Source organism: Pezoporus occidentalis, unplaced genomic scaffold (assembly GCF_034315485.1).
Source record: "Pezoporus occidentalis ecotype Australia unplaced genomic scaffold, CSIRO_AGI_Poc_V1 ctg357, whole genome shotgun sequence".
NCBI lineage: Eukaryota > Metazoa > Chordata > Aves > Psittaciformes > Psittacidae > Pezoporus > Pezoporus occidentalis.
In genome coordinates, this window is record NW_026915560.1 from 358,821 (window position 1) to 379,407 (window position 20,587).

The 20,587-nt window shown below is 66.5% G+C and overlaps 4 protein-coding genes across 6 annotated transcripts; 3 read left to right on the forward strand and 1 right to left on the reverse strand.

Annotated features, from left to right (window-relative positions):
• Window positions 1-59: 59 nt before the first annotated feature.
• PMEL (premelanosome protein) lies at window positions 60-6,197 on the reverse strand. Of its 2 annotated transcripts, none has more exons than XM_062630629.1 (12): window positions 6,043-6,197; window positions 5,340-5,456; window positions 5,100-5,246; window positions 4,270-4,401; window positions 4,026-4,187; window positions 3,460-3,819; window positions 3,013-3,384; window positions 2,526-2,699; window positions 2,340-2,433; window positions 1,643-1,848; window positions 1,241-1,331; window positions 60-359 (listed from the first exon to the last, which is right to left on the reverse strand). In XM_062630629.1, the coding sequence occupies exons 1-12, from the start codon at window positions 6,104-6,106 to the stop codon at window positions 185-187; spliced, it is 2,094 nt and encodes a 697-aa protein (XP_062486613.1). In that variant the 5' UTR covers window positions 6,107-6,197; the 3' UTR covers window positions 60-184. The 2 variants fall into 2 exon arrangements, with proteins under 2 accessions (XP_062486613.1, XP_062486612.1); XM_062630628.1 differs by having other exon boundaries at window positions 1,637-1,848; window positions 6,043-6,196.
• Window positions 6,198-6,748: 551 nt separating this feature from the next.
• CDK2 (cyclin dependent kinase 2) lies at window positions 6,749-10,197 on the forward strand. 2 transcript variants are annotated; one of them, XM_062630641.1, is made up of 7 exons: window positions 6,749-7,049; window positions 7,583-7,660; window positions 8,049-8,169; window positions 8,249-8,418; window positions 8,488-8,593; window positions 9,737-9,940; window positions 10,026-10,197. In XM_062630641.1, the coding sequence occupies exons 1-7, from the start codon at window positions 6,934-6,936 to the stop codon at window positions 10,128-10,130; spliced, it is 900 nt and encodes a 299-aa protein (XP_062486625.1). In that variant the 5' UTR covers window positions 6,749-6,933; the 3' UTR covers window positions 10,131-10,197. The 2 variants fall into 2 exon arrangements, with proteins under 2 accessions (XP_062486625.1, XP_062486626.1); XM_062630642.1 differs by having other exon boundaries at window positions 6,753-7,049; window positions 8,249-8,419; window positions 8,492-8,593; window positions 10,026-10,196.
• A 1,091-nt stretch (window positions 10,198-11,288) lies between these two features.
• RAB5B (RAB5B, member RAS oncogene family) lies at window positions 11,289-17,083 on the forward strand. Its single transcript, XM_062630647.1, has 6 exons — window positions 11,289-11,391; window positions 12,956-13,179; window positions 14,908-15,059; window positions 15,170-15,292; window positions 15,383-15,476; window positions 16,116-17,083. The coding sequence occupies exons 2-6, from the start codon at window positions 13,017-13,019 to the stop codon at window positions 16,229-16,231; spliced, it is 648 nt and encodes a 215-aa protein (XP_062486631.1). The 5' UTR covers window positions 11,289-11,391; window positions 12,956-13,016; the 3' UTR covers window positions 16,232-17,083.
• An 80-nt stretch (window positions 17,084-17,163) lies between these two features.
• On the forward strand, window positions 17,164-19,771 carry SUOX (sulfite oxidase). The gene is made up of 4 exons (XM_062630646.1): window positions 17,164-17,701; window positions 17,863-17,914; window positions 18,005-18,143; window positions 18,231-19,771. Exons 1-4 carry the CDS (start codon window positions 17,212-17,214, stop codon window positions 19,659-19,661), a joined length of 2,112 nt encoding a protein of 703 aa, XP_062486630.1. The 5' UTR covers window positions 17,164-17,211; the 3' UTR covers window positions 19,662-19,771.
• The last annotated feature ends 816 nt before the right edge of the window (window positions 19,772-20,587 follow it).

Consider the following 20,587-nt stretch of genomic DNA (forward strand, 5'->3'; position numbering starts at 1 on the left):
GTAATAAAGCTGATGGTGATGGGCACCGGTTGTGTCAATGGGGCCCCCCCAGACCCAAAACCAGGCGGAGGCACCGGCTGAGCTGAGCCTTTAATGGTGATGGCAGCGAGACTGGGGCCACCGTACCCCCCCCATCGCCACCACCGTGCCCCCCAGCCCCCCCCCAGGTCGGGGTGGGGGGGCTCTAGGCAGGGTTCCCATGGAGCAAGGGGCTGCTCTCGCTGCTGGGGGCCCCTCCCAGGTCCCCCCCTCCCAGCGCCCGGCGCAGGAGCAGGCGCAGGGCAGAGCCTGGGGGGAGCCAGCCCCGGGGCCGGGGGGCCGGGGGGGCCGCGGGCGGCAGTGGGTGGTACTGAACGCGCCTGCAGGGAAGGGTCCTGGTGTTCCCCTGGTGCCGTGGTCACAGCGACCCCCCCATGTCACAGCGACCCCCCCATGTCACAGCGACACCCCCATGTCACAGCGACACCCCCATGTCACAGCGACACCCCCCCATGTCACAGCGACCCCCCCACATGTCACAGCGACCTCCCCCATGTCACAGTGACCTCCCCCATGTCACAGCGACCCCCCCATGTCACAGCGACCCCTCCCATGTCACAGCGACCCCCCCCATGTCACAGCGACCCCCTCCATGTCTCCCAGCCACCCCCCCATGTCACAGCGACCCCCCCATGTCACAGCGACCCCCCCCATGTCACAGCGACCCCCCCATGTCACAGTGACCCCCCCCATGTCACAGCGACCCCTCCATGTCACAGCGACCCCCCCCATGTCACAGCCACCCCCCATGTCACAGCGACCCCCCCATGTCACAGTGACCGCCCCCATGTCACAGCGACCCCCCCATGTCACAGTGACCCCCCCCCATGTCACAGCGACCCCTCCATGTGCGACCCCCCCCATGTCACAGCGACCCCCCCATGTCCCCCCCCCATGTCACCACCCCTCCCATGTCACCCCCCCATGTCACAGCGACCCCCCCATGCCATGGTCTCCACCCCATGCTCCATGTCCCCCCCTTGCCACCGGCCCCTGCCATGGTGCCCCCCCATGCCATGTGTCTCCCTACCCCCATGTCCTCCCACACTCTCTGTCACCCCCCGTGTGTGTGTGTGTGTCCATGGTGCCCCCCACTTGCCGTGGTGCCCCCATTCCAGAGTCCCTCCCCCATGGAGTGCCCCCCACCACTAGAGTGCCCCCCATGCGGCGATGTCCCCCATGGCGCCCCCCCCATGCTCACTGGTAGGCGCAGGCTGCGGTGCCCAGGGCAGCCCCGATGAGCACCAGCCCCACAACGATGAGCGTAGTTGCGCCGGCAGCCGGGGCAGTGCCTGTGGAGAGAGGCACCTCAGTACCCCCGTCCCATTGGATCCCCCCTGAACCCAGTGGATCCCCCCCATCCCCCCAGATCCCAATCCCACCGGATCCCCCCCCCAATCCCACCGCATCCCCTTCCAATCCCACTGGATTCCGCCCTCCCATCCCACCAGATTCCCATCCCCATCCCACCGGATACCCCCTTTCCTCCCCCTTTACAACCAGAACCCCCCCAGTCCCACCAGATTCTGCCCCCCCCCCCCCCCCATCCCACCGCATCCCCTTCCAATCCCAATGGATTCCCCCCCTCCCATCCCACCTCCACCTCCGACGCTGAGCCGGGTGCTGGCCACGGCGAGGCTGCCGCCGGCCGCCAGGGACACGTTGAGGCAGAAGAGCCCGGAGCCGTTGAAGTCCTGGCGCAGGAGGAGCTGGCACCCGGGGCCCGGCTCCACGGCCGAGCACGTCTGAGCCGCCGCCGCCTCCCGGCACTCGGCGTCCGCCACCACGGTGCAGACCTGCTCGGGGCGGCTGCGGGCGGGGGTCAGCCCCTGCCGGGCCCCGCTCCGTCCGCTTCCACACCGGGACCCCGCTCCCATCCCCATCCATCGGGTTCCCCGCTCCCATTCCCGTTCCCGTCCAGGACCCCGCTCCCATCCCTATCCCCATCGGGTTCCCCGCTCCCATTCCCGTTCCCGTCCCCACCGGGACCCCGCTCCTATCCCCATCCTCGCCGGGCCCCCGCTCCCATTCCCGTTACCGTCTGGTTCCCCGCTCCCATTCCCGTTCCCGTCCCCTCCGGGCACCCTCTCCCATCCCCGCCCCAGTCCCCGCCGGGACTCCGCTCCCATCCCCATCGCAGTTCCAACAGCGCCGGACCCCCGCTCCCGTCCCGTCCCGTCCCCGCTCCCATCCCCATCCCCGCCGGGTCCCCGCTCCCGTCCCTGTTCCTGTCCCCGCCGGGGTCCCCGCTCCCGTCCCTGTGCCCATCCCCGTCCCGTCGCGTCCCCGCCGGCCCTCACCTCCCCTCGCACGTCACCGTCAGCTCCACGCTGCTCTCGCCGCCCTCTGCCGCCACCGGCACCACCTGCACGATGGAGACGCTCTCGATGCCCTCTGCAACGGGTGCGGGGTCAGGGCGGGCGCGGATCCCCCCCTCCCCACCGCCCCGCTCCGGTCCCCACCGGCGCCCCCCGTCCCGCACTCACGGACGATGTCGAGCTGCGTGGAGAAGGTGCCGTAGCGGTACAGGATGCAGCCGGTGGCTTCGGCGGCCGGTGCCTGGCGCTTCACCAGCACCAGCGGCTCTGCCGTGGCTGCATCCGTGGCTCCAGCTGTGGCTCCAACCACGGCTGCGTCTGTGGCTGTATCCGTGGCTGCGTCTGTGGCTGCATCCGTGGCTGCATCTGTGGCTGTATCCGTGGCTGCGTCTGTGGCTCCAACCACGGCTGCATCCGTGGCTGCATCCGTGGCTGTATCCGTGGCTGCGTCCGTGGCTTCAGCCATGGACACGGCTGTGGCTCCATCCATGGCTCCATCCATGGCTCCAACAGTGGCTCCATCCGTGGTTCCATCCGTGGCTCCAACTGTGGCTACAGCCACGGATACAGCCATGGCTGCGCCTGCAGGAGAAGCCAATGGTAAGGAAGAGGCAAAAGGAGCTGGGACACCCCCCCCGGACCCCCCAGTACCCACCTGTAGCCACCATTCCCTCTGTGTCTACAGCGGCTGCAGTGCCCAGAGCATCCCCAGCCGGGGCCACCGAGGTGGGGAGCACGGGGACCACAGTGGCAGCGGGACCGGTACCCGCAGCAGCAGCTGCCGGGGTGCTGAGTGCCACGAGGACGGGCTCAGTGACAGCAGCATCCAAGGCATCGGTGACAGCGGGGTCCAAGGCATCAGTGATGACGGGGTCCAAGGCACCAGTGGCAGCAGCATCCGCGGCATCAGTGACAACAGGGTCCAAGGCACCAGTGATGGTTGGATCCAAAGGCACGGTAACAGCGGTGTCCGAGGGCACGGTGACGGCTGCCGATCCCCCCGTGGGTGAGCCGGATGCTGCCGGTGCTATGGGCAGAGAGTGACGATGGGGAGACCCCCCTGGTACCCATGGCGATGGGATGGGGGCTGCTGCCCCCTTACCAGTGCTGGGCACCCCCGGCGTGGTGGGGAGCGGGGCTGTCGGTGATGCGCCGGTGGTGGGGCCCACGACGGGCGCCGCGGAGGTGCCGCAGGGGCTCAGGGGGATGGCAGCCTGCAGCACCATGCGGGCGGCGAAGGAGCCGGCCTCCAGGTACGTGTGGGTGACGGTGGCGCTGCGGGAGATGAGGGTCCCGCTCCCGTCCCCGAAGTCCCAGGAGTAGGAGACGTCGGCGTCGCGCAGGAAGCGGCTGGGGTCGTGCAGCCGCACGGTGAAGGCCACGGCGCGGTTCCGCACGTAGCGCCCGGCGCCATCCACGGCACCGGGGACCTGCGCCACGTCCACCGCGAACGGGACCTGGTCTGGGGGGGGACACACACAAATGGGGACACCATCAGCTCACCCGCACCCATTGGGGTCCCATCCCTGTCCCCATTGGGCATCCCATCCCCATCCCCATTGGGGGTCCCATCCTCATCCTCATTGGGGGTCCCATTCCCGTCCCCACTGGGGGTCCTATCCCCATCCCCATTGGGGGTCCCATCCCAGTCCCCCTCCCAGTACCCACCAGTGATGCTGAACTGGGAGCTGGCACGGCCGATGGGGATGAACTTCTGGCGGCCACGGTAGTGGTAGACAACGACCTCCATGGTGTAGGAGCCCAGGGGCACCCCGGCCGTGCCCACCGTGAGCTGGGACGTGGCTCCATCCACAACCTGCCAGTAGCGCCCTATGGGATGGGATGGGGGGGTCAGGATTGAGCCTCAGGACCCCCTCAATGGGTGCTGGGGGGCGGTGGTTGGGGGTCTCACCCCACGTCCACCACACGTAGACGAATCTCCCGCGCTTGCCGCCTGCGGGGAACGGGCGCCCGTCGGGGAAGACGCCGTTGGCTTCATCGGGGGGGTCCGGGAACACCGGGTCCCCGCGGGCCACGCGGGTGCCTGCGGGAGCAGAGGGGAGGGTTATGGGGGCGGTGGGAAGGTTTTGGGGTGGTTTGGGAGGGTTTTGGTGGGCTTAGGGGAGATGGGAGGGGGTTGGAAAGGTTTAGGAGGGTTTGGGGGAGTTTGGGGGGTTTTTCAGGGGTGTTTTGGGAAGGTTTGGGGATGGTTTTGGGGTGTTTTGGGGGTGTTTTGGGGTGTTTTGGGGGTGTTTTGGTAGGGTTTGGGGAGGATTTTGGGGATGTTTTGGGGTGTTTTTGGAGGGTTTGGGGAGGGTTTTGGGGGTGTTTTGGGAGTGTTTTGGGAGTGTTTGAGGAGAGTTTTGTGGTGTTTTGGGGGTGTTTTGGGAGGGTTTGAGGAGGGTTTTGGTGTGTTTTGGGGGTGTTTTGGGAGGGTTTGGGGAGGGTTGTGGGAGTGTTTGGGGAGTGTTTGGGGAGGGTTTTGGGAGTGTTTTGGGGGTGTTTTGGTAGGGTTTGGGGAGGGTTTTGGGAGTGTTTGGGGAGGGTTTTGGGGGTGTTTTGGGAGTGTTTGAGGAGGGTTTTGTGGTGTTTTGGGAGGGTTTTGGGTGTGTTTCAGGGGTGTTCTGGAGTGTTTGGGGGGTGTTTCAGGGGTGTTTTGGGAGGGTTTTAGGGTGTTTGGGGGTGTTTCAGGGGTGTTGGGGGGTGTTTGGGGGTGCCCTGTGGCCTCCGCTGGGTGCCGACCGTTGACGGTGCAGTTCTGGCTCCAGACCACGCTGCCGTCGGGCCGCAGCTCCTGGGTGCTGGGCAGGCGCAGGGCGATGGAGAAGGTGGCCTCAGCGCCCGCCATGGTGGGAGCATCGTTGCTGATGTCGAAGGCGACGTCGCCGCCTGCACAGGGAGTGGGGCTCAGGCTCAGGCTCAGCACCGGGCCCAGCCCCGGCTCCGTCGCCCTCCCCGGTACCCCGGTACCCCGGTACCCACCTCTCCAGCAGCCCGGCTGCCGCGGGGCTCCCTCCTGCCAGGGCCGGTACCGCACCGAGTCCCAGCTCCGGAACGGCGCCGGGCGCCCGCTCCAGGGCCGGCTCCGGCCACCGGCTCCTGCGGGGACAAGGGGTGAGGACAGCCCCGTTTGTGCCCCCCCCCCTCCATCCACCATTGGGACCCCCCCATTCCTGGCCGCAGGGACCCCCCCCTCGCACCTCGTGATGGGCCACGAGTGGGGCAGAGCCCATCACATGGCACCGAGCGCTGCCCAAAGCCTCTTCATGTGACTCTCAGCTGAGCCGGTGCCGCGGGCTGGGGGGAGCTGAGCCCCCCCGTGCCCCACAGTCATTGATGGACGGGGACAGCGAGCACGGTGGTGCCCCCCCCCCCCCCCCATAGCGATGGGGACCCCCAAACCCTCTTCCCAAAGCGCTGTAGGTTCCCCCCACGTCCTGCAGAGGATCGGGGACCCCACAATGACACCCCCCCCCCCCATGGCCCCCAAAGGGATCAGCGGGGTCTAATCCTGCTCCCACTCCCAACCCGGGGTGCTTGGATGCTGTGAGCTCCATCCTCGGCCAGGACCATCCTGACGGCTGCATTGCCAGGCTGGGGGTGCACCCCTCCGTCCTGTTACCCCCCCCCTCCATCAATGACCCCCCCCCTCCATCAATGACCCCCCCCATTGAACCCCACTTACTCCTCTGAGCCACAGCCAGGACCAGGAGGGTCCCCAGCACCGCGGCCGCCCCGAGCACCCGCATGGTCCTAGCGTCCCCCCTCGTTGGGCACCGCCGGGGCTCCGCTGCGGGGCCGGGGGTTATGAAGGGGCTCTCGTTTGCATAAATCCCACCCCAAAAAGGGGGGGGCACCCCAGGGAGCTCCCCCCACCCTGTGTTACGTGGGGGACACGTGCGAGCACGCGTGGTCAGCCCCGGTCACACGCTCCGGCTGTGCCCTGGGGGGGTTCGGGGGGCCGTGGGGTGCTTTAGGGACACAGAGGCACCCCCTGCTAATGGGGTGGGGATAGGGGGTGCTGCTCCCCCCCCCCCCATCCCCAGCACCCTCATGGTGGCCCCATGCCCATGGGTCTGGCTTGGACACACAGTGGGGACCCCCCATGCACCCACAGTCCCCATTATTCCCGCTTTGGGGGGGCTCAGATCCCGGTGCTCCTCCCCTTTATGTGGGACCCTTAAAGCCCCCAACCGCCCCCTTTCCCCCCATAGCGATGCCGGACCCCCCATCCGGTACCCGTTACCCCCCCCCCCCCATTGGTGGGTCCCGTTCCCATCGCAGGACCAAGGCTCCTCTATGGGACCTCAATTGCCCCTTTAACAATTCTCCCGCGCCTCCCTGACGTCACGGAGAGCCGGGCCAATGGGAGCGCGGCCGGCGGAAGGCGGGAAGCGTGCGCGCGGGGCGGGGCCGGGAGCGGGACCCGCCGAAACATTGTTCCGTGGCCGGGGGGGGGGAAGCGGCGGCTGCGATCGTTCCATAGGGACCCCCCCCCGTCAGAGGACCCCGTAGGCCCCATAGGGCCCCATAGGACCCCATAGGGACCCCATAGGGCCCCAGAGGTGCCCCCCCCATGGAGAACTTCCAGAAGGTGGAGAAGATCGGGGAGGGCACGTACGGGGTCGTGTACAAGGCCCGGAACAAGGTGACGGGGGAGGTGGTGGCGCTCAAGAAGATCCGGTTGGATACGTGAGTGGGGGGCTGGGGGGGGGGTGTCTATGGGGATGGGGGGGGCTGTGGGTTGGGGGTCTATGGGGATGGAGGTGGCTATGGGGATGGGGGGGCTCTACGGGGATGGGGGTCTATGGGGTGGGGGGGGTCTATGGGAATAGGGGGGGTTATGGGGATGTGGGGGGGTCTATGGGGATGGAGGGGTTATGGGGCTGGGGGTTCTATGGGGATGGGGGGGTCTATGGGATGGGGGTCTATGGGGATGGGGGGTCTATGGGATGGGGGATCTATGAGGATGGGGGGCCTATGGGGATAGGGGGTCTATGGGGATGAGGGTGTCTATGGGGATGGGGGGTTCAGGGGGGTCTGTGGGGATGAGGGGTCTATGGGGATGGGGGGGTCCAGGGGGGTCTGTGGGGATGAGGGGTCTATGGGGATGAGGGGTCTATGGGGATGGGGGGGTCCAGGGGGGTCTATAGGGATGGGGGGGTTCAGGGGGGTCTATGGGGATGGGGTTCAGCCGCTTTGTGCCCCCCCCCTCCCCGTCCCAGGGAGACCGAGGGGGTCCCCAGCACCGCGATCCGGGAGATCTCACTGCTGAAGGAGCTCAATCACCCCAACATCGTCAAGTGAGCGATGGGGGGCACCCCATAAGGGATGGGGGGGTGATGGGGGTTGGCTTGGGTGCAGTTGGAAGCTGTGGGGAGGGCACGGGGGTGCGGGGAGATGGGGGGGGATGAGCATGGGTCTGGGAGGGCGTCCATGGGGCCGAGAGGAGGACGTCTATGGGGGGTTGGGACATTCATGGTGATGGGGGGACATCCATGGGGATAGGGGGGAGACACTGATGAGGGTGGGAGGACAACCATGGGGCAGGGGGGGAACACCTGCAGGGCTAAGGAGGGGATCTCTATGGGGCTGGGGGGACACCCATGGGGCTATGGAGGGGACATCTATGGGTGTGAGCCCCCCCCATGGCCATGGGGCACCCCACGCCTGCTCCATTCCCCCCTCCAGGCTGCTGGACGTGATCCACACGGAGAACAAGCTCTACCTGGTCTTCGAGTTCCTGCACCAGGACCTCAAGAAGTTCATGGACTCCTCATCCCTCAGCGGCATCGCGCTGCCCCTCATCAAGGTGTGTGTGTGGGGGTCACCACGATGTGGGGCGGGGGGGTCACCCCACCTCCCTATTGACCCCCCCATCGTCCCCATAGAGTTACCTGTTCCAGCTGCTGCAGGGCCTGGCCTTCTGCCACGCTCACCGCGTGCTGCACCGCGACCTCAAGCCCCAGAACCTGCTCATCAACACCGACGGTGCCATCAAATTGGCCGACTTCGGCCTGGCCCGCGCCTTCGGGGTGCCCGTGCGCACCTACACCCATGAGGTAGGCGCTGGGGGGGTCGCCCTGGGGGTGCCAGTGGGGACCCGGTGCCCATCATGTGTCCCCTTGCGGCAGGTTGTGACCCTCTGGTACCGCGCGCCCGAGATCCTCCTGGGGTGCAAGTACTACTCGACAGCGGTGGACATCTGGAGCCTGGGCTGCATCTTCGCCGAGATGGTGGGTGATGGATGGGGCCCCCCCACGCCCCCCACCGCTGGGTGCCCCCAGCATCCATGGGGTGGGTTCTGCCCATCCCATTGCAGTGGAACCGCACGGTGTGGGGCTGGGATCAGAGGGGCTTTGGGGGTGATGTTGGGGTCCCAGGGGTGCCCCCAGCATCCATGGGGTGGGTTCTGTCTTTTCCATCCCATCCCATTTACACCAGTGGCTCCCTGATGGGTCTGGGATCAAAGGGGCTTTGTGGGTGACATTGGGGTCCAAGGGGTGCGTCTATGGGTTGGTTTCTTCCCATCCCGTTGACGCCAGTGCCTCCATGATGGAGCTGGGATCAGAGGGGCTTTGTGGGTGACATTGGGGTCCAAGGGGTGCCCCTGGGATCTATGGGGTGAGTTCTACCCATCCCATCCCGTCCCATCCCATCCCTGAATGGAGCTGGGATCAAAGGCACTTCATGGCTGTCATGTGAGCTGCTCCCGGGGGGTGCCCATCACGCGTCCCAACCGCATCCCCCATTGACCCCCAGCCGTGGGGGGTGTCACGAGGCACCGGTGTGAGCGCTCACACGGGTGATCCCATAGGATCCCACGGGACGGGGTTGCGGGGGCTGATCCCATTGGATCCCATGGGACGGGGTTGTGGGGGCTGATCCCATTGGATCCCATGGGATGGGGTTGGGGGGGTGCTGATCCCATTGGATCCCACGGGACGGGACGGGGGGCTGATCCCATTGGATCCCATGGGGTTGGAGTGGACTGATCCCATTGGATCCCACGGGACGGGATTGGGGGGGGCTAATCCCATTGGATCCCACGGGATGGGGTTGGGGGGGGCTGATCCCCTTGAATCCCACGGGATGGGGTTGGGGGGGGCTGATCCCATTGAATCCCACGGGAAGCGGTTGGGGGGGGGCTGATCCCATTGAATCCCATGGGATTGGGGGGGACTGATCCCATTGGATCCCATGGGACGGGGTTGGGGGAGGCTGATACCATTGAATCCCACGGGACGGGGCTGATCCCATTGGATCCCACGGGATGGGGTTGGGGGGGGGGGCTGATCCCATTGGATCCTACGGGACAGGGCTGATCCCATTGGATCCCCCGGGACGGGGCTGATCCCATTGGGTGCCGCTGGGCGCAGATCACCCGCCGCGCGCTCTTCCCGGGGGACTCGGAGATCGACCAGCTCTTCCGCATCTTCCGCACGCTGGGCACGCCGGACGAGGCCGCGTGGCCGGGGGTCACGGCCATGCCCGACTACAAACCCACCTTCCCCAAGTGGGCCCGCCAGGACTTCACCAAGGTGGTGCCACCCCTCGAGGAGGAGGGGCGCAAGCTCTTAGCGGTGAGTACGGGGGGGTCCCCATTGAAGGGGGGGGATACAACAGGGACCCCCCTCTTAATCCCCCCCTTTCTCTATCCCCCCCCAGCAAATGCTGCACTACGACCCCAACAAGCGCATCTCGGCCAAGGCGGCGCTGGGACACCCCTTCTTCCACGATGTCACCCGCACCGTCCCCCACCTGCGCCTCTGAGTGGTGCGCCCCGGGTGGGACCATGGGGTGAATTGGGGGGGGGGGTACGGGGCTGACCCTCCCCATAGGAGCCATCCATGGAGCATCGCTGGGATGCAGCCACAGCCCCTTCCCCCCTCTGGGGGTCTTCATGTGGAGGGAGCCCCCCCCCAACCTGGACTTGTGGCACTTACAAAGGGGGGGGGAGAGCTGCCACCAGTATTAGGTATGGGGGGGGATCTTCATCCCCATCCTCCTCACCCCAGGGCTGGGGGTTGTGTTTGTGTCCCCCCCTCCACACCCCCCCATGGCCCTGTTTGGGGTCGTCCCCCCCCCACTTCTCCCCCCTTTTCTTTGTGACTTTTGTAACTTTGCAGTTTTGTAGCTAACGTCAGGCTCTGTGTGCAGTGGGGGGGGGGCACCCATAGGACCCCCCCGGACCCCTCTGTCAGCGCCCCCATCCCCATCATGGGCTGTGCCCCCACTCCCCACAGCGCTATGGGTGCCCCCGCGCCCCTACATGGGCCCGAAACCCCCCCCATGGGGCGGTGCGTGGCAGCGCCCGGCCCCGCCCACCGCGGTGAGGTCACGCCCCATCCACACCCCTCAATTGGCCACTCCCACTCGCCTTCTGCCGCGCTCCTATTGGCTGGAGTGGGGTGGGTGGGGCCGGAGAGGGCGCGGCTCGCCCTTTTCTGTCAATCATGGGAAGCGCTCTTGTGATTGGCTGCGAGCACCGCATCGTCATCGCGCCGCTGGCCTCGCGTTGGCTGCGCTCTGCTCCTGCTCTGGCTTCCCGCGTCCCCATTGGCCCGTGCGGTGGCGGCGCTCCGCCCCCGAGGTCACCTTATTTGTTGTTGGTGCCGCCCACCTGCGCGGTGCCGCCTCTTCCCATTGGCTCCGCGCCCCGCCGTTCACCCCGTGCTCGCCCTCCTTCACCGCCATCCCTCCCTTCCATTGGCCACCCGCTCTCCTCGCTCCCATTGGCCATCGCGCTGCCCATCCGCCCTGTCTCCCTCTCCCATTGGCTGCCCTACCCGGAGCGGCGCTCTGACGCGCTCCCCTTCCTCTCCCATTGGTCTCCTTACGCGGGGCGGGGCGATGACGCGCTGCCCCTTCCTTCCCATTGGTGCTGCCGAGCGGTAGGGGCGTGTCCTCCACCCCGCTGCGAGCATCTGATTGGCTGAGCCGCGCCTTCATCCCGCCCGCGGCAGGAGGGGTTGGCGGAGCCGCTGTTTGTGCGCTCCGGGGCCGCGACGGGAGGGCCGGGCCGGGCGCTGAGGTACCGGGGGGGGCACCGGGACCGGGGGGGGGGTACGGGAGCTCCGTGCCCCGGGCTGGGGGGGGCCGCGGCACCGGGACCTGTCCGCACCCCCCCACCCCGCAGCGGGAGGATCCATTCCGGGGTACCGGGGGGGGGGGGTCCGGAACCGGGTCCCTTCATTGAACCCCACGGTGAGGGCTTCGTGGCTCTGGTTTGCTCCGCTCCCCCCCCCCCTCCGGTACCGGGCATAGGAGCGGTGATAGCGGCAACGGGGAAGCCGCTTGGCCGGGGCGGGGGGGGGACGCGGTGACGCCGTGACCCGGTGCCGCCGGGATCCCGTTGGGATGGGATGATCCATGCGGGCCGTCCCGGGAATGCTGCTGATCCCGGGGGCTGAGGTGCCCCGGTTGGAGCTTCCTTAATCCCGGTGGGATGCATCGAGGGGTGGATGGGAGGGTCTGGATCCGTGTGGTTCCAGAGGGCTGGAAAAGGCGCTGTGGGGCTGTGCCAATGGCCAGCGACCATTCCCATCCCAGGCCTGGCAGCTCGTCCCTTAGGAATAGCCTGGGATCCATTCCGGGAGGATGGGATCTGGTGTTGGAAACCCGCATGGAGCGAGCGGTGGAGGTGGGATGATGTGGATGGGGCTGCTCCCAGAATCATCCTGGGAGGGAAGGAAGGATCCAGCCCCTTCCCTGAAGGAAGTGGGATCAGCCTTGGAGAGGTGGATCCATTCCCAGAGCGGATTCTGGAGCTGGCCCCTCCATGGGCACCGGGACGGGGCGGCCGCTCCTGGTGCGCTGCCGGTTGGATCCCTCCATGTGCTGTGAGGGCGATGGAGCCGGGATGCTCCCGGTGCTGTTCCCTGTATCCCGGATCTGCTCCGAGCCCTTAAAACACTGGGAAACCCTCAGCCCCTGAGGAACACTTGGCCCGGGGTGATCCCGAACCTCATCCGTGTGTATTCCCGATGCTTTATGGATCAGACGGGCAGGATTCCTGCCGGAGCCGGGCAGTGGCGTTCCCTGTGCTGTGCCTGAGGGGGATCCCGCTGCTCCCGGTGGATCCAGGGATGCTCCATGCTGTGCGTGCCCGGGTCAGGGAGGGTTTCCTGCCGGGTTAGAGCAGCCCCTTGAGGCGGATGGGGAAGGGGAACCGGCACCGGCATCCTCCAACTTCCCGCTTGGGTCTGGCCTTATCCAGCGCTCCCAAGCCTCTGCTCCCACTGGAATGTTATGAGCGAGATCATTCCCAATGGAACCCCCCCCCATCTGCTTCCTCCTCCTTCCCTTGGGAAGCCGCAGCATTCACAGTGCCTGAGCACAAACAGGGGGAACGGCCCCCCCCATTCCAGCGCTGAGGAATGCCGGGGCAGAGCCGGGAGCTGTTCCCATCCCTTTCCTCCTGGCTCCCGGTCTCCAGCGCCGTGCCCGGCAGCGCCGCAGCGCTGCTGACTCACTCCCAGCCTCCTCGCTGCGAGGATCCCGGCTTCCTGGATCCGCTCCGCTCGACCCCTTTGGAAATGGAGGAGCCGGGGCGGGGGAAGAGATCCCAGGTCCCGACGGCTCTTCCCTCCTTGCAGGAGGAGCGAGCGGACCCTTCCCGCACGGACACCCCGCGGCATTCCCAGCGAAGCGGGGGCCATGAGCAGCCGAGGCGCCGCCAGGCCGAACGGGCAGTCCCAAGCCGGGAAGATCTGTCAGTTCAAACTGGTGCTGCTGGGGGAGTCGGCCGTGGGCAAATCCAGCCTGGTGCTGCGCTTCGTCAAGGGCCAGTTCCACGAGTACCAGGAGAGCACCATTGGAGGTGAGTCGGGATCCTGGTCCCGGCTCCCATTCCCTAGGAGCCTGAGCCCCTGCGCCCAGCTCTGGTGGGGTTTGGGGTGCTGGGGATGCTCTGGTTGGATTTGGGATGCTCTGGTTGGATTTGGGATGCAGGGGATGCTCTGGTGGGGTTTGGGGTGCTGGGGATGCTCTGGTTGGATTTAGGATGCAGGGGATGCTCTGGTTGGGTTTGGGGTGCTGGGGATGCTCTGGTTGGATTTGGGATGCTCTGGTTGGATTTGGGATGCTCTGGTTTGATTTGGGATGCAGGGGATGCTCTGGTTGGATTTGGGATGCTCTGGTTGGATTTGGGATGCTCTGGTTGGATTTGGGATGCAGGGGATGCTCTGGTTGGATTTAGGATGCAGGGGATGCTCTGGTTGGGTTTGGGATGCAGGGAGAGGTGTGATTGGGTTTGGGATGCAGGGAATGCTGTGGTTGGGGTTGGGATGCAGGGGATGCTCTGGTTGAGTTTGGGATGCTGGGGATGCTGTGGTTGGGTTTGGGATGCTGGGGATGCTCTGGTTGGGTTTGGGATGCAGGGGGAGCTCTGGTTGGTTTGGGATGCAGGGGATGCTCTGGTTGGGTTTGGGATGCAGGGGATGCTCTGGTTGGGTTTGGGATGCAGGGGATGCTCTGGTTGGGTTTGGGATGCAGGGGATGCTCTGGTTGGGTTTGGGATGCTGGGGATGCTCTGGTTGGGTTTGGGATGCAGGGGATGCTCTGGTTGGATTTGGGATGCTGGGGATGCTCTGGTTGGATTTGGGATGCTGGGGATGCTCTGGTTGGATTTGGGATGCAGGGAGAGCTGTGGTTGGGTTTGGGATGCAGGGGATGCTCTGGTTGGGTTTGTGATGCAGGGGATGCTCTGGTTGGGTTTGGGATGCAAGGGATGCTCTGGTGGGGTTTGGGATGCAGGGAATGCTCTGGTTGGGTTTGGGATGCAGGGGATGCTCTGGTTGGGTTTGGGATGCAGGGGATGCTCTGGTTGGATTTGGGATGCAGGGGAGCTGTGGTTTGGTTTGGGATGCAGGGGATGCTCTGGTTGGATTTGGGATGCAGGGGATGCTCTGGTTGGATTTGGGATGCTCTGGTTTGATTTGGGATGCAGAGGATGCTCTGGTTGGATTTGGGATGCAGGGGATGCTCTGGTGGAGTTTGGGATGCAGGGAATGCTGTGGTTGGGGTTGGGATGCAGGGGATGCTCTGGTTGAGTTTGGGATGCTGGGGATGCTGTGGTTGGGGTTGGGATGCAGGGGATGCTCTGGTTGAGTTTGGGATGCTGGGGATGCTGTGGTTGGGTTTGGGATGCTGGGGATGCTCTGGTTGGGTTTGGGATGCAGGGGATGCTCTGGTGCAGGGGATGCTCTGGTTGGGTTTGGGATGCAGGGGGAGCTCTGGTTGGGTTTGGGATGCTGGGGATGCTCTGGTTGGATTTGGGATGCAGGGGAGCTGTGGTTGGGTTTGGGATGCAGGGGATGCTCTGGTTGGATTTGGGATGCTGGGGATGCTCTGGTTGGATTTGGGATGCAGGGGAGCTGTGGTTGGGTTTGGGATGCAGGGGATGCTCTGGTTGGGTTTGGGATGCTGGGGATGCTCTGGTTGGGTTTGGGATGCAGGGGATGCTCTGCTAGTGTGATGCAGGGGGAGCTGTGGTGGGGTTTGGGATGCCCTGGGATAACGGCCCTGACGCCGTTACCCATCCGGACAGCGGCATTCCTCACACAATCCGTCTGCCTGGATGACACAACGGTCAAGTTCGAGATCTGGGATACAGCCGGGCAGGAGCGGTACCACAGCCTGGCCCCCATGTACTACCGGGGGGCCCAGGCCGCCATCGTGGTCTATGATATCACCAACCAGGTAGGGCCCCCATCAGGGAGCTTTAGGAGGGGGGTGCTGGGGGCTGTTTCCTCAATGGGGGTCCCTCTGAGCCCCCCTGGGATGAGCCCTGGGTCCCCCTCTGCTCCTAGGAAACGTTTGCGCGGGCCAAGACATGGGTGAAGGAGCTGCAGCGCCAGGCGAGCCCCAGCATCGTCATCGCCCTGGCCGGCAACAAAGCCGACCTGGCCAGCAAGCGCATGGTGGAGTACGAGGTGAGGGCGTGCTGGGTGCCACCACCCGTCCCCAGCCCCGTCCCCACTGGGTGCTGCTGGAGCCTCACGCCTCCCATGGGTGCGTTCCAGGAGGCTCAGGCGTACGCAGATGACAACAGCCTCTTGTTCATGGAGACGTCGGCCAAGACGGCGATGAACGTCAATGACCTCTTCCTGGCCATCGGTGAGCGGGGGGGAGCCGCAGGGATGCAGGGATGCAGGGATGGGAAGGTGGGGATGATGCCGTAGGGACAGGCTGAGCTGGGCTGGTCCAGCCTGGAGAGGGCTCCAGGGGGACCTTAAAGCAGGAAACCGGGAGAGGGGCTTTGGATGAAGGATGGAGGGGCAGGACAAAGGGAATGGCTTTAACCTGCCAGAGGGGAGATGGAGGTGGGATCTGAGGAGGAAGTTTTGCCCTGTGAGGGTGGTGGGACATGGAATGGGTTGAATGGGGAAGGTTTGGATTCCCCATCCCTCTTCAAGGCCGGGTTGGGCACAGGGGCTTGGAGCAAGCTGCTCTAGTGGAAGGTGTCCCTGCCCATGGCAGGGGTTGGAACTGAATGAGCTTTAAGGTCACTTCCAACCCAAAAATTCCCTGATTTCCAACCCAAACCATTCCATGATTTCCAACTCAGCCCATTCCATGACTTCCAACCCAACCCATTCCATGACTTCCAACCCATTCCATGGTTCTGATGCATTGGGGCCCACCCCTGCATCCCCTGCGTCCCCCCCCTCTTTGCCACTCAGTGGGAGCCCATCCCCGTGGCCTCCGGACCCCCTCCCAGGCGCCATCACCTCCTCTTCCTCCTTCCCTTTCCAGCCAAGAAGCTGCCAAAGAGCGATCCCCAGAGCACGAGCGGGGCCGGCGGCCGGGGCCGCGGCGTGGACCTGCACGAGCAGAGCCAGCAGCACAGGAGCCAGTGTTGTAGCAACTGAGGCCGAGCCGGGACCCCCGTTCTCCATCCACGCCCCCCCCCGGCGCCCCCACCACCACCACCAGGCCCCACCGTGCCCCTCACCACACTTTGAGCCGCTTCCACCGCCGCTGCTCCCGGGAGCTCCGTCGGCTGCGGATCGGACTTGGGATGGGAATCCAGACTCTTCCTCACTTTGTATCATAGGTGCCCGCAGCGACCCGAGCTCCCGCCGGCTCCCTCCTTCTGGAGCTTCCCAGCTGCGGGAATGCGGGAATTTCCGTGGGGTCTTTCACGGATTTCTGTTGGATTTTCCTTATTTTTATTATTCCCCCCCCCCCCCATCCCTTTTTCCTCCTCCTCCTCTTTGCCTCGATGTGGAGGGAGGGAAGCTGCAGCGCCCTCGCTTCCTCCTATGGGTGGCCTTGATTCCCGGCTCTGGCCGGAGGATGGGAACGCCGCGGTGATGGGGCCATGAGGAGCCCCCCCCCGCCCCGGCTCTCCCCACGGTTCCTCCCCAGCCGGTGCCGGCGTCTCCGGTTTGCACTTTAGTCACGGAAACGTCCCCTTCGGATGCACCTTGGTGGGGTTTGGGTTCACTTTGCCCCCCCCACCCCACTCGGAGCCCCCAGGGTTTGGCTTCTCCTGGAGCATTCCCAGCCGCAGGAACTCTGCGGAGCATTGGGATGCTCCCAGGTCCCAGCAGCCAAAAGGGCCCCATTGAGACACCCCAATGGGGGACACCCCAATGGGGCTCACCCCAGGGGCCAGCTCCTGCTCTCCCCGTGGGCTCAGGCTGCGCACGGCATGGGGGGGCCCACCCTACCCATGGCTGTGGGGCAGAGGGACCCGTCTCGTATGAAGCCCCCTATTGCAGGGGTCCCTATTTTTGCCCCCTCTTTCTCCCCCACTGTGTCCTGGTTTGGGGTCACGCTGCAGCTTCCCCCCCACCCCCCCCCCCGCCCCCCATCCCCTCTCCTGGTCATTCTTATTATAATTATAATGATTTTGGCTTCGAGGGAGCGCCTCCATCGCGGTTCAATAACAACCTTGAGACCCGAGCTCGGCCCCTCCTTTCCCCACGCCGTTCATGGACGTAAAACCCAGCCCACGGGAGCCAACGGGGCTCGACCCACCCCGCCTGTGTGTGCCCAGGGCGGGATGCGGGGCTCCGCCGCCTGCCGTCGCCGGTCCTGTCCCGATAACGCTTATCGCGGCGCCCAGCGGGGCGGTGGCTCCGGTCAACAACGGCACCCACCGCCGCTGCCCACCGGGAGGTGCCGCGGCCCCTTTAAGTGCGTTGCCCCTTTAAGCCGCGCTGCTGTTGCCCTTTTAAGCGCGCCCCCCCCGCACACCAGTGGGACCCCCGGAGCTGCTTGGCTACGCCCACCTCACCCTAAGGGGCGTGGCTTCACCGGAGGCCACGCCCACCTCTCGTCTCTTAAAGGGGCAGCGCTGCGCAGGACGTCGCGCAACTGGAATTGCTACGCAGGTTCGCGGCGGGTCCGGGACGGGACCCGGGGGAGGCACCGGAGCGAAGGGGCGGGAGGAGGGAGGGATGCCCGGCGGGGGTCCCCGCTGCCCGCTCCCCTCGGGGCCGGTTCCCGGTCGAGCGATGCCCGGTGCCCGCCCCAGCCGCTGTCTCCCGTGCAGGTCCCGCTGCGATGCTGCTGCTCCGCGCTGCCGCTATCGCCGCTGGGCACAGGTAGGACCCGCCCCGTCGGGACCCCCCCCCCCCCTTTCTCCTCGGTGCCCCCTTTCCCCGTTACCGGTCCTAGCCCCGTTCCTCCCGCAGGCTCCCGCTGCCCCGCCGCGGCTGCTCCCGCTTCACCCCCGGTAACCCGGCCGCGGGGGACCGGCGGGGGGCGGCTACGGTGCTGGCGGCGCTGCTGGGCCTCGGAGCTGCGCTGGCCTATGGGGAGCGACGGCGGAGGGTGAGTAGCGAGGGGGCACCGGGGGGGGGGGGGGGTGTGCGCACCGGCGGAACGGGGGCGGCCCCGGGCACTGATGGGGTCCCGCAGGTCGCGCAGGCGGCGCAGGCCCCCCCGAGCCGCCGGTACCCCCGGTACACACGGGAGGAGGTGGGGAGGCACCGCTCCCCCCAGGACCGCGTCTGGGTCACGCACGGCACCGACGTCTTCGATGTCACCGACTTCGTGGAGCTTCACCCCGGCGGCGCCGAGAAGCTGCTGCTGGCGGCCGGGGGCGCCCTGGAGCCCTTCTGGGCCCTTTACGCCGTCCACAACGAGCCCCACGTCCGGGAGCTGCTGCGGGAGTTCAAGGTGGGGGAGCTCAGCCCCGACGAGCCCCCCCCGGACCCCGCCGCCGCTCAGGACCCGTTCGCCGGGGACCCGCCTCGGCACCCGGGGCTGCGCATCAGCAGCCGGAAGCCGTTCAACGCCGAGACCCCCGCGGAGCTGCTGACCGAGCGCTTCCTGACCCCCAACGAGCTCTTCTTCACCCGGAACCACCTCCCGGTGCCGGCGGTGGACCCGGCCTCGTACCGGCTGCGCGTGGAGGGCCCGGAGGGCCGGGTCCTGGCGCTGTCGCTGTCGGAGCTGCGGAGCCGCTTCCCCAAGCACGAGGTGACGGCGACGCTGCAGTGCGCCGGGAACCGGCGCTCCGAGATGAGCCGCGTGCGCCCCGTCCAGGGCCTGCCCTGGGACATCGGCGCCATCGGCACCGCGCGCTGGGGGGGAGCGCGGCTCCGGGACGTGCTGCTCCAGGCCGGCTTCGGCGAGGAGCGTGTCGGCGAGTGGCACGTGTGCTTCGAGGGGCTCGACGCCGGCCCCGGCGGGGCTCCCTACGGCGCCTCCATCCCCTACGGCCGCGCCATCAGCACCGGCGCCGACGTCCTGCTCGCCTACGAGATGAACGGCGAGGAGCTGCCCCGCGACCACGGCTTCCCCGTGCGCGTCGTGGTGCCCGGCGTGGTGGGCGCCCGCAGCGTCAAGTGGTTGGCGCGGGTGGCGGTGAGCGCGGCCGAGAGCCCCAGCCACTGGCAGCAGAACGACTACAAGGGCTTCTCGCCCTGCGTGGACTGGGACTCGGTGGATTACAGCGCGGCGCCCGCCATCCAGGAGCTGCCGGTGCAATCGGCCATCACCCACCCGCGCCCCGGCGCGGCCGTGCCGCCGGGGGAGCTGACAGTGAAGGGGTACGCGTGGAGCGGCGGCGGGCGCGACGTGGTGCGGGTGGACGTGTCCCTGGACGGGGGCCGCAGCTGGCACGTGGCACGCTTGGAGGGCGAGCGCCAAGAGCTGGGTCGCGCCTGGGCTTGGAGGCTTTGGGAGCTGCGGGCGCCGGTGGCGGCGGGCGCGGAGCTGGAGATCGTGTGCAAGGCCGTGGACGGGAGCTACAACGTCCAGCCCGACACCGTGGCACCCATCTGGAACCTGCGCGGGGTCCTCAGCAACGCCTGGCACCGCGTCCGGGTCACCGTCACCCGCTGAGCCGCTGCGGCTCCCCCCCCTCCCCTCCTGCCCCGTGCCGCGGAGCGAAGGTCGCGGCTGTTTATGGCCCCCGACGTGTGAAAGTGGCTCCATAAAGATTGTGAAGCTTTTATGGACTCGGAGGTTCCGGGGACAGAGCGGGGACAGGATGGGATGGGATGGATGGGATGGATGGGGTGGGATGGGAGCAGTGGGGTGGGATGGATGGGGTGGGATACAGGGGGTGGGATGGGATGGATGGGGTGGGATACAGGGGGTGGGATGGGATGGATGGGGTGGGATGGGAACAGATGGGATGGGATGGATGGGGTGGGATGTGATGAGATGGGATACAGGGGGTGGGATGGGATGGATGGGGTGGGATGGGGTGGGATGAGAGCAGATGGGATGGGGGGGTGGGATTGGATGGGGTGGGATACAGGGGGTGGGTCTGGGAGACGCCCCCCAGCCCAGTGGTCCCACAGCAGAGGGACCTTTTTGTCGCCAGGTGACCTGGGTCTCACTGGGATCCTGTGTAAGCCACTGGTGCTGTGGGACACTCACCCTGTGGGACCCCTGACCCTATGGGACTCTCTGACCTTACGGGGCTCTCTGGCCCTATGTAACCCTGACCCTATATAACACTGACCCTATGGGACCCCGGTGACCCCATGTATCCTCCTGACCCTGTGGGACCTGTAACCCCATGGAACCCTGTGACCTGGCATAACCCCCCTGACCTTACATAACCCCCATGACCTTACAGGACCTCCTGTGCCTGTACAGCTCCCTTTCCCCATACAAACCCATGGCCCTATGGGACCCCCCCGGACCTATAGAACCCTGCAGCCTCCCCGTGGGGGGCTCTCGTTGTGCCGTGAGCCCGTCCCCGCCGTATCGGTTATCGCCTCTCCGTTATCGGCTATCGATTACCGCTCCAACCCGCG